Here is a 12598-nt window from a genome sequence, read left to right as displayed (position 1 = left end):
GGCCATGCCTCGCAGCATGCGGGATCATAGTTCCCCGATCAGGGATCGAACCCTTGCCCCCTGCAGTGGAAGCGCAGAGTCTTAACCACTGGGCCGCCAGGGAAGTCCCCAAGACAGCCTATGGATTTCGAAATGTGTGATATATAGTAAGGGAAAAGCTGTTGCTCCCAAAAATGATAATCTGCCTTACACTTTGGCTGTGGTACTTCCCCCCAGTGAGGATACGGCCTCTTGGGACAATCTCATTTTTATATATAACCCCAAATGCATTACTGACATACAATTACTTTATATATAATCCTGTTGTAGGTTGAATTTTGTGCCCCCCCCAAAAGATACGTTGGAGTCCTAAGCCCCAGGACCTCAGAATGTGATCTTATTTGGAGACAGTGTCATTGCAGATGTGAGTAGTTAAGCTAAGATGTGGTCACACTGGGGCAGAGTGGGTCCCTAATGCATATGGCAGGTGTCCTGTTAAGAAGACGGCCACACCAGGAGGATGCCATGTCCGGTGGCAGAGACTGGAGTTGTGGCTCTGCAAACCAGGGCATCTGAACATCATGGACCAGCCACCGGAAGCTAGCAAAAGGCAAAGAAGGATTCCCCTCCAGGTTTCAGAGGGAGCGTGGCCCTGCTGACACCTTGACTTTGGACTTCAAGCCTCCAGAACTGTGCGACAATAAATTTCTGTTGTTTTAAACCGCCCAGTTTGTTGTAAGGCAGCCCTAGGGAACTAATCCAAATTTCAGAAATGTTCAGGATGGACAGTTACTTTATCAATCTGAGGTAAAAAGCCTTGTGAACTCATCAACACTGCATTCTCTGAGAAGGTGAAATACATATCTCTCTCTCCCCTGAACCCCAGCATGGCGTGTCACACCACTGTGTCCAACAAGTGTTTGTGTAACGGGCTCTCTCAGGTGCACTGTAGATGCTAAAAGCAACACCCCATTACGGTACAAAAGACAATGAGAGAAGTACAACGGTAGCCCTGGAAGCAGACAGTTTTTAACCTGTTCCTTCCTTTCATTTCTCCTGAACTGCAGCTCCTGGAATCCAGGCTCTTCCCCATTACTTCTTAGCTTTTGTCTCTGGTTGTGATTTGGCTCAGCGGAAGATGGACGAATACCCTATTATTAGAATGAAATAACTTATAAAGCGTACTTGCATTTTGGAAACATCTTATGATTTGACCTTGACCCTCATCCTTTAAACAATAACTATATCATCAATCTCAGTATTTGGGAGTTTGTTTGTTTTTTTTTATACTGAGCAGTAGAATTTTCTTAGTTTAAGTGTGAAACATTTAAAAAGTAAAGAAAATAAAACCATTTGTGTTGTCTAGCCTAAGCAATCAATATTTTACGCTACCATGTGAGACACCTAGATTCATTTTCTGAACTGCTAAATTATAATCGTGAAATCAAAGTTCTGTAAAAGTTTAGCAACCCCTGGAGCATGAGATTAGGTAGGGGAAGAGAACTAGAACTTCTGAGCAGTTCAAAATAAGAGCAATACAAATAGGAGGTGTAACCAAGCTCGCTCAGCCCCAGAATTTTGACACTATACTTAAAAGTAAAGGTTAACTTTCATTTCAAATAAAATACAGTAGTCCCTCTTTGAAAATGTATAGAATTCTAATAAAATAGAATCAAAGAATTGCAGCACTGAAAGGGACCTTGAAGCCCATCTACAGCTTTTATAGATAAGGAAATTGAGGTTCAGAGAGGTGGCATGTCCTGCCTAAGGTCACATAGCAAGTGATGGAGCCAGGGAAGGGACTAGGCTTCCCAGACCCTAACTGAAGCCTATTCCCATTATTCTTTAGCTATTAAAAACCGGGGAAAGTGGGGAATAGTCTTAATCATCTATGTGGAATGAACTTTGACTTGAGGATCCATGAATATTTGTGAACAGAGAAAGCATGAGAAAATTCCTGATGGCCTCTTATATTTGGTATCTTACTTACCAATTGCTTTTCCACTTTCAGCTTATGTTGTTGAGCTTCACATTTCCTCTGAAGGTATTCAGCAAGCCTTAGGAAATACAAACGTTCAGCCTGAGTAGAAATTTTAACTCATCATAGGCACCAATTCGACAAGTGAATTTTCAGCTTTGTAATGAGACTCACAATTCACCTGTGACGTTCTGAGTTCAAGAAGTAATTCAAAGTTACAGAATGTGTACATTGGAAAAGAAGATATCTTTGAAATCAAGAAGAAAGGGAGGTAAAGAGAACAGTAAAACTGGGGATACAGGAGAGGACAGAACCGAAAAATATTCTGTTACAATGATTTTTCCTCAGGGCAGGAATCAGTCCACCCATAGTCTATAATATGTCGAAGGGAAAAAGAAAAAACCCGTAGCAGGATCTTCTCATGTTGTGTGCAGGTATCTAATCTATAGCCTTGTCACCCTGACTGCACTGATAGCTGCTCGTCTGTTGCCTGCATGATACTCTGAGCTCCTTAGAGCAGGATGGGGGCCCCTCCCTTCACCTCTGCTCCTCACGCTGGCTCACAAATGCTTAATGAATAAAGAAATGAGGCCTTCTCCATCTCTCACAATGTTTAAGTATTTTTCCAGCACAATTCTGGTCAATTCTAGTCAAACCATTTTCAGGTTTGTACCTATGTTCTAGATATTTATCTTTTTTTCAGAATTTCCTATAAGAATTTCTGTAATTACAGATTGCTAAACAAAAACTACCACATTTCAGATCATAGTATGAGCTAATGATAAAGTTCTTTGGAATTCTAGCAACTTCCCGGGCTCCAAAGACAGAACTGCCATTTCAGAAACTCCTTTAGGCACATCAGGATGAGTGGTCCCCAGTTTCTGAAGAGTCAAGTTAATAAATCAGCCGTTTAGAAATATGATGAAATCATAAGCTAGTTACAGTCTTTGGGCCTTAGTTCCCCATCTGTAAAATGGGCACAATACCAATTTCACAGGGGGTGATGTGAGGATTAGAAGAGAGAAGTTCTGTGAAGGTTCCTGACCAGCGTCTGACACACTGACTGTGCTTGACTCAGATGAGGGCTAACATGTAGAACTCCTCTCAGAAACTTATCTCCATGAGAAAAACTATTCAGCCATCCAGGGGCTGTCCAAGAGACATTCTTTCTCTCTCTGTCTATCTCTCTCTGTCTTTCTTTCTCTCCCCAACTCTCTATACGTTCTTATTCCTCCAGACAAGTACATCAAGACTTGATTCCCATGGAATTGGAGCTCTGATAGAGAGAAAGCTGGGCAGGGGGCCTGGAAGAACAATGAGGAGGGGTTGCCAGTCATCAGAGGGGCAGCCTGGAACACAGTAAGATGATGGGCAGCGGCATACAGGGAAGAGAAGGACCTTTCTACCATTTTATGTGAGAGTTTGGGAGATACAATCATACATAATCAAAATAATTGATAGTTTGACAGCTCTCATATCTAGACAAAGGGTGGAAGACGCAGTTTCCCAGTGGCTGAGAAAAGGGAAAGGGAGTTTTGTGCCTGTACCTAGTTCTTATGTAAAATATGTCACTCATTAGTTGAGTCCTATATGAATATTATAATTTGAACTAATGGAACACATAACTTTTGATGATCATGGAGGTCATTAAAAATATGTTATGAAGATGGAAAAAAACCATAACCGCACCCAATATCTTTAAAAATAAAATGTCTACTTTTCCCACCACGCATTTCTGGAGAAATCATTCTTTTATTATTCTTGCTTATCTAATTTTCATTAGCTATCTGATGAGATCACCATCATATAGACTCATATGTTTCATTGTTTGTCCAAAATTTCAACAATAAATAACCACAGACAGCAAAAGTTAGCAAATTCCCAACACTGAAAGAAAAAATGTGATGGCAAAAGCATTTAAAAAAAATGACTCTCAGACTTCGGTCTTCAGGGCTGTGGATGGGTGTCAATCATTCTGATCATAGAACACTGACATCAGTGTGAAAGAAACCATTAAAAGTATTGTAGATCTGTAGAAATTTGTTATGGAGTAAACTTTTTGAAAGTACACCATAATTATATTATTTTCTTTCTAATACATCCATATTCTGAAAAATCCCAAGAATATAAATACTAAATGAAATATATTTCACTTTTCAGTAGGTGTCAAATTATAATTTGATTACAATTCAATTATTATTGATTAATATTAATAATATTAATATTAATATTTGGAAAATGATACATATACAACTATTTTCATCACTCCCAGATAGTGGAATTTACTCGGAAAAAGAAAAAGACATTAAAAATTCAAGAGCATTAATCTGTTCCCACAGTCAAATGGCTACATGAATAAGATTAGCTACATCAAAGTTAAGATGAAAAAGGGTCAAGGGAACTGTGAATTAAGTATTTTAAATGAAGAGTCTGGAAGTTCTTCCCAGATGTTTTAGGAGAATTTGGAAGGACTTCAGAATAAATGTTGATATAGCAAACTATTTTCAGAGGACCAAAGTTTAAGTAGACTATGACATTACCATTGACCTGGAGATGGACTGTGGCTTTCTTCCTGATTATAATTCTCCTCAACTCTGGTATCTTTTTGAGGAACATAGTGGTAATTTTGTCCATTGGCTCTCTTCCTCAACAAGTCAAGTTGAGCATAATAATGATCATAATGTCCACACACTGCAGCAAGTTTGGGTCCTTCTACCATATTTATCTGAGGGATTAAAAAGAAGAGAGATATTTTAAAAATACATGATTAAAATCTATAACAATTGACAGTTTGGTAGTGACCATAGCTATGACAAGGCATTGAAGCTATCTTGTTTTTGCTCTAGACTTGTTTTTGAGTAATCTTAGAATCCCCAAATCCTCGAACTGAAAAATGTTTTAGAAGTCTAAGCACTGTAGTGCAGTAGTTTATAATTTTGCTAAGGTGTGAATATGAATCATGTATACTTCATGGCTAGTGTATCAAAAGTACTTAGCGAGTGAGTATCTGTCCAACCCAAGATCTGAAACTAAACTCAGCATTATTATTTCTTATTTTTCATAAATTTATTTACACCTTACTAGACTTTATGGAAGAATACTGTACTTTATTGTGCAACTCACAGATTTGGGGATTTGCAAAACGTTTAGGTTCTGATAAATTTGCTAAATACAAAATGGCAACATGACTGGAAGGAAAGAAGATGCTGCATCACTCAGAGTCAATTCTTCCTGTGTAAACACAAGAAAAGTCATGTAACAGTTGTGACCAGCTTATGACCATCTCAAGCTAGCCTCACCACCCTTCCCAACCAGAACAGAATAAGAGGAGGAGAACCAGAAACAAATGTTTATCTTAGCATTCCTTAGTAGAGGCCACTGAGCTGGAAGACAAGAATCAGACCAGATTAACATATGAAAACCAGTCAAGACCCTGTTGCTAAATAGCAAAATAGGGTCAATTTATGGTGACCATGCTGTCCATTTAACAGTTGCTAACAAAAGAAAAAAAGAAGATCAAACCTTTGGAAAGGCCTGGAACTTATAATTGGAAATATGAGTAACCAAACAAGTGGTTAAAACTGAAATTTCCTCACTGTAAAGAAGTAACACATTACATTCTTTGTTCTTTTTAATGCTATATGGCTCATATATAAATACATATGAACCATATGGAATTGTAGATATTTAACCATCTTTAACTTACAAAAATGGCACATTTATATAGTCCTATTCAAATATTAAAGTAAATGTATAAAATTTGGCTTAACAGTCTAAACATAGATTGTATATTTATTTTAAAAATCTTTTAAAGTGCGAAGTCTTTTTCTTAGTTTTACAATGTTTGCCTATGTACAACCCAAAGAAGTTACTACAAATTACTTGAAAAATGGCTAGAAATAGAGAAAAGTATTGGAAGGAAAAAACAGCTTCTTTAGGATTTTCTCTGAAGTCCCAAATGGTAATGAGAACATCAGAGATGGCTCCTGTGCAGACCTGTTCATTTCATTGCATTAGGAGAAACTTTCAAAGGATTAAGAAAATGTCAATGTGTTCTCCTAACTTCATCCATCCTTGAGTCTTTTAGATGTTTGTTTTTGGTTTTTTTTGTCTCTGAAAGGGTTTGCTACAGAGTATCCTAAATCACAACATACTTTATACCATGAGCCTTCTTTTTTTTTTTTTTTTTTTACCATGAGCCTTCTTTTAAAATACAATTTTTCAATTAAAATACAATAGCCATTTTTATGTACCAGAAGCATTTCACTAGCGTAAATTAAAAGATTCAACATTCTGCTGAAGTGGATTCAAATAACTGGCATAAAGAAACTCTGGGGGAAAAAAATCAATGATTATATAATAAAAATTTCTCAATTATATATAACATCAGAATTAAGAGTATGAAATGCATGTTTTCTGCCACTATGCTACTCACTTGTCCTATATAGAAAAACCTTTTTTACTTAAAGAAATTAAAAGAATTTGAATTATAAAAAGAAAACAAAAACTAATGTATAGAATACTTATAAGGAAATACAGCATTGTTAAAAATAACAACTTGAAGCTGTCCCATGAAGTACCACTTTAATGTTCATTACAGAATTTTATTGCAAGTACAAAACTAGTGAACCCCCAAGTAATGGCCTTGTACCTCATGAACATGTGCAAGTAGTTCTGTAGAATATGCCATCCACTAAAAAAAACAGAGGAAGGGTTTAGCATGACTTACAGATATGGGCTTCTGGGCTCCAGCTGGTGGTCTCCATTCATTTCTATATAATATGTCTTTCCTTTTAAATGGCACTGATATCCTTGATCTTGGCAGGCACTTTCCCTGGAATCTCACTTTCTGTATTTTAAAATCTTATTTAACCAAAATAAAACAACTTAATTTTTAAAAAATTTCCACATCATTAATATTATGCTTGTGAGAGTATAAGTATAAGGGGCATTTCATAACACAGTAAGTTCTCTTTAACCAGAGACATTTATACCCATGGAGAGAAGTGCTGATGGAAAATTACTACACATTTTCTTTGAATGGAGGAAACCATTTTTTCCAGTGTTCCTTTACATATTTCTAGTAATATATAACACTACTTTTTAAAAATTGGGGAATTAACATTTATGGAAACAATATGCATGACATAATGGCATATTTAGTAATTAAGTTATTAACTAAATTAATTTAATTACAAGTAATTAAATGTAGTCATCAGAGCTTGGGTTATCTGGCCACAGCATTCATGTTGCATTGTTGTTTGAAATGGATGAGTAGGTCTTCAAATATATTTGTGTTTGTCACCTTCAAAATGTGTTCTTGGGACTTCCCTGGTGGCGCAGTGGTTAAGAATCCGCCTGCCAGTGCAGGGGAAGCAGGTTTGATCCCTGGCCCGGGAAGATACCACATTCCGCGGAGCAACTAACCCTGTGCGCCATAACTACTGAGCCTCCGCTCTAGAGCCCGCGCGCCACAACTACTGAAGCCCTCGCGCCTAGAGCCCGTGCTCTGCAGCAAGAGAAGCCACCGCAGTGAGAAGCCCTCGTACCACAACGAGGAGTAGTCCCCGCTCGCGGCAACTAGAGAAAGCCCGCGCGCAGCAACGAAGACCCAACGCAGCCAAAAATAAATAGAAAAAAAAAAATGTGTTCTTGTTTTCCTATCTGTCCTATATTAGGAGTGTAGACAATACACTTTCTCTCGTCCTCTACTTATCTACTTTCTAAACATGCTCAATCTCGACTAATATATAACGATGGCAAACGAAATTAAACACGGCAGAATCATTAATTCACTTTCCCTTTATAACTTTCCTCACTTTATTTTCTCCATCACAGTGGATAATATTCCCCTATCACTGTTCCTTGGAGAGATTTTCTACTCCTCATCCTTAAAGTTGAGACATTTGGTTATGGCTAAAAATCTTGCTGCTCTTATTTCACAATATCAATTGAATTAGTAATTTTTCTCTTTAATGTCTGTCTGTCTGTCTCTCTTTCACACACACACACAGTACTTCATCAGCTGATTCCTAACACCACCACTACAACTGCTTCTCCATTTATCATTACCATAAAGTATCAGCTGCTTTCTTTGGGGGTCACATAGTAACGTTCTCCCACTGTTAACAATTAGGTCCGAGATCCTAACTTCAGCTCCAACAGGCCTCTGCAGGAGAACTCTTAATCGCCAGTCCATTCTCTCTATTTCAGAAAAATAAGCTTCATTTCATGATTTCATTCTGTCTGTGAACCTTCTTTGACTCTCTATCCCTTCCCTACACAAAAGTTAAGTTTAGATTCTACCTCTTTGAGCATCTCATTATCAGCACATCCACTGTTTTATCAAGTTTTCCCGACTGATGAGAAGACAGGAGATGAATCCTCCAGGTCATGCATAAACTAGATATACAGGCACGCCCCCAGGTCACCACTTGACAATTTTTCTTCTGCTTATACTGCTTATATTTTTTAAATGTCCATGTTCAACATATTTGGAGGAATTTCTCTGCTAAAGTTATCAGCCATATATTATAAATCATTGCGTGAGACATAATAAATGTTTTTTGATTGCACGGTTAAATCATCCTTACCTGGGACCACCTTCCCAGCAGGTCGAGAAGCAGACGATCTTGCTTTATGTCTGAGGGTGTGATTGAATTCTTCCTGAATGACCTAAAATCAAACGGTGTGTCAGGACCTGCTAGTAAAAATCTCTGTCAAAATCCAAACAGAATCGCCTCAAAACTCACCTCGGGAGTCAAGTATTTGGCAATAAGGTTCTCTAAAAAGGGCCTTTTCAAAATGGAACTAATGGATGGTCGATCTCGGGGAGATACTTCAAAGAGCTGGTATATTAAGGACTGTAGGTCATGGGAAAACCTTGGAGATATTGGAGGAACATGAGCTTGACAAATCTTCAGAACCAGCTGGTGTAAGTTGTTACCCTCAAACTGAAAAGACAAGGAATGGTGATACTAAATCAGAGAAAAATTCAATGCTAGTATTTAAAGTAATATCAAGAAACAAAACAATGTTATATAGCTTTAATGAGAAGCACTATGGTCTACCCTGAATTGTTTCCATCAACTAACCTTTCATGAGTAGATACTGTAGGTGGTTATTCAATGAAATGTCGTCCTACTTAAAACAAGGTTTTTTTTAGTTTTTTTCTTATTATCAAAATATTTACTCATTCTAAAAAACTGGAAAGTATAGGAAATTATAAACAGGAAAAATACATACAATTTCACCACCCAGAGGTATATTTCCTTCTAGTCTTTTTAAAAATAATGTTTATTTTACAAAGTTGAGATCATAACAATATGAAATTTTACATCTTGCTTTTTAAATTAACATAACATAAACCATTTCCTCAAAAATTCTTCATAAACCAGAAAACATTCCATTGTATGAAATCATCATTATTTACACATCAGGTTTGGGTTAGACACTTACTATCTGACACTTACTATTTGAAAATAATGATAATAACAATAACAACAAAACGACAGCTGTGTACAAAAGAGTTAACATAGATGGTCTAAGACTGCTATCCTTAGAAAGGCCTGCTTACATTGGCCCTTGGCTGGCATCTGGGAACTTGGATTTCAGGAGAGTTCTCACCATTCCCAAAACGTTCCGAGTGGCTCTCTTTTTCCCCACACTGTGCAAACAACATGGTTTATGCTGAATACCTGCTTTCTTCCTGGGAATCTAGAAGCTTGGCACATGCTAGGCAGAGGTGCCTACGTGACCAGTCCCAACAAAAACCCTGGACACTGGGTCTCGAATGAGCTTCCCTGGTAGATAACATTTCACATGTATTGTCACAACTTGTTGCTGGAGAAATCAGTGCATCCTGTGTGACTCTACTGGGAAAGGCTCTTGGAAGCTTGTGCCTGGCTTCCGACAATCTTCGCCCCATGCACCTTTTCCCTTTGCTGATTATGTATTGATATGTTCACACACAATTTATTTTTATGGAACTATGCTACATGTACTATTCTCCAACTTGGATTTTGTACTTCATAATATAGCTTGGATATCTTCCCATGTCAGTATATATGGAGCTGTCATTCTTGTTAATAGCTTGTCCATATAATTTTTAACAATCTAATAAAACCAAACATTAACCTTTTCCTCTCAAGAGGTTAATTGCATTTATATAGTTTTCAATAGTTCAAGATTAATCTGATGATTAATATACTTACAGGATGTCTGAGTGTGCAGAGCTCATATAAGACGCAGCCAAGAGACCAAATATCCCTGGGTAAGATAAGAGTTAACATGCTAAGAAATATCAATAATTCTCAATGAAAACCTTTATCTTTACAGTGCATGATATTTGTGCATCTTTACAATTTTATATAGGTTGACAAGTTTTCACAAATGTTTTCAGTACATTATCAATTCTTACTCTTACTAAGACTACAGGGAAAATTTGTAGCTTGTCAAAATCCTAGCAAAGAAAAGGTATACAAGCTTTGCTAGAATCTGATGGCTCAATATTTACTTCACGTGATGAGCTCGAAGAAAATGTGTACATGTGTGGAATTTTGAGCAATTTGGAGGCGGAAGGCAGAACTCAAACATGGATTTGTTTGATTCAAAGGGTGACATCTGGTTGATTTAGAAAGGAATATTCTACTCAAGGCTACTGACAAAACCCAAGTTAGATTAAGTGATGACCAGAGTATCTGGTACTCAATGAACTTGAAAAAAATGTGCTAAAACTAGGCCTGTGCAGATGTCCAATGAATGATCTTTTGACCTCAGAGGGCCAAAAACACCACCCTCTGACCATGCTAAACACCTCCATTTTTGAACATGCATCCTGTGAAGAAGGATGTAACTCAGATATGTCTGTACAGAACACCAGTTACCTCACCTCTTCCCTACCTCCAATCCTCTTTCCCCACGCCTAAGACCACGCCAAAGACCACACATAAATATCTCAAGCCCCTCACCTTCAGGGAGGCAGATCTAAGACTTGTACTCCAGTCTCCTCATTTGGCTGCCTTGTGAATAAACCCTTTCTCTGCTGCAAACCTCGGGGCCTCAGCATTTGGCTTGTCTGTTCATCAGGCAAATGAATCTGGTTTCGTAACAATTACCGCTAGGATTTTCCAATTATTGAAAGCATCAGACCAGCAAATTTAAATGTTGACTCAAATCCTTAAAAAGCAGTACAAGGAAACAAAGCAATGCTACGGAGCTAGGGGTCTCTCTTTGTTGCACTGTGCTCTGCTCTGGACAGCCTGCCCTTCTACCCCGGCTACACAAGCTGCATTCCTGCTCAGCTTGAGGCCAAACCCCTTCTCTAAGTCAGAGGCTGTCTCCAAAAAACTGCCTGCTCTTTCACTCTGCGGAGAAATGTTTACCATTCTTTTTTAGGGCTTTGCTCTCTCTTTCAAAGTCAAACAGCCAAACATCCCTTGCGTATTTTCCTAAACAAACAGACAATTAACTCCACAAAGAAACTCAGTCTTCCTGCAAAGCCAACTGGTTCAACTGGCAGACAGCTTTGAAAGTGAAAAATTTCCCTTCTCCTTCCATGGAAGTAAAAACTACCTCATCTTCATCTTTTATCACTGTGTATATTAATATTACTCCTGACGGTACGCTCTGGTACCACATACATAAAAGCTAGCTGAATTTTAAAGCTGGAAGATGCCTTAACAATTACCTATCTACCTACGCCTTAACAATTACCAGCTCTCTTTGTTGCAGGTAGGGGAACCGAGGCCCGCAGAGATGGACTGACTTGGTCAAATTGCCGACTGAGTCAATATTAGGATTCCTGGCTGCTAAACCCGTGCTCAGTCACCAGCCTCACCGTCTTCTGACCCATCTACAGCACTTTCCTGCAGTAGGCTAAACAGGGCTTAGAAAGCATGAGAATCAAATACACAGATGGACATCACAGTGACTGCGATTTTCAATGTTATTCTTTCTATCACTTGCATCTTCAAAAGAAACGTCTTCTTTCTAAATAAGTTCAAAACCTTCAGAGAACACTGAAGTGGTCAGAGACAGTCACTGGGATCCTCATTTCACAGGTGAAGAAAATGAAATTACAAAAGCACCATAGGAAAGAATGCATCAGATTTTACTGCGACTTTCGAACCAAAAGTCAGCAACTCACGTTTTATTGTTGTAGGGTTTATTCTGACAGATCTCTGGGGACAAGTAGTAAGGCGTTCCAACACAAGTTCTAGCAAGTTCCATGGTACTAGCAAAATTATATTAAATAATAAAATAACACTGTATTACTGAAGAAAGGGCTTAAGACATACACATACATGCAAGAAAAAAGTATAAAAATGGACACACAAAATTTGATGTATTCACATACTAAAATAAACCAAAACACTGTATATTAATAATATAGTAATAAAATTCATTGATTTTTAAGCTTATAATTCACCTCCCCAAAATCGACACATTAGAAAACATTTTATGGCTTAAAGATTGCACGAAGAGGTACCATTGTTACATTGCAAAACTCTCACATGTAAAGACTTCCCTCTTTCCAACGACTAAAGTAATGCAATCTCATGATTTAAAATTTGGAAAACATAAAAGTAAACAAAGAAGAAAAAATTTACTCAGAATCTTAAAACCGCCAAACAACTAGTG

The 12598-nt window shown here is 37.8% G+C and overlaps 1 protein-coding gene across 1 annotated transcript in view; it reads right to left on the bottom strand.

The window, feature by feature from the left end:
• The window catches only part of NEK5 (NIMA related kinase 5), a 65286-nt gene that overhangs the window by 29439 nt on the left and 23249 nt on the right, over positions 1 to 12598 (bottom strand). The window contains 8 exon segments of the mRNA XM_036831622.1: positions 1014 to 1130; positions 1970 to 2036; positions 4498 to 4682; positions 6687 to 6820; positions 8551 to 8632; positions 8710 to 8910; positions 10171 to 10225; positions 12105 to 12191. Of these exon segments, the coding sequence (XP_036687517.1) occupies positions 1014 to 1130; positions 1970 to 2036; positions 4498 to 4682; positions 6687 to 6820; positions 8551 to 8632; positions 8710 to 8910; positions 10171 to 10225; positions 12105 to 12191 (928 nt within the window).

Source organism: Balaenoptera musculus, chromosome 18 (genome assembly GCF_009873245.2).
Source record: "Balaenoptera musculus isolate JJ_BM4_2016_0621 chromosome 18, mBalMus1.pri.v3, whole genome shotgun sequence".
Classification (NCBI taxonomy): Eukaryota; Metazoa; Chordata; class Mammalia; order Artiodactyla; family Balaenopteridae; genus Balaenoptera; species Balaenoptera musculus.
Note: the sequence above shows the minus strand (reverse complement) of the source record. Positions and strands in the feature narration are given on the sequence as shown.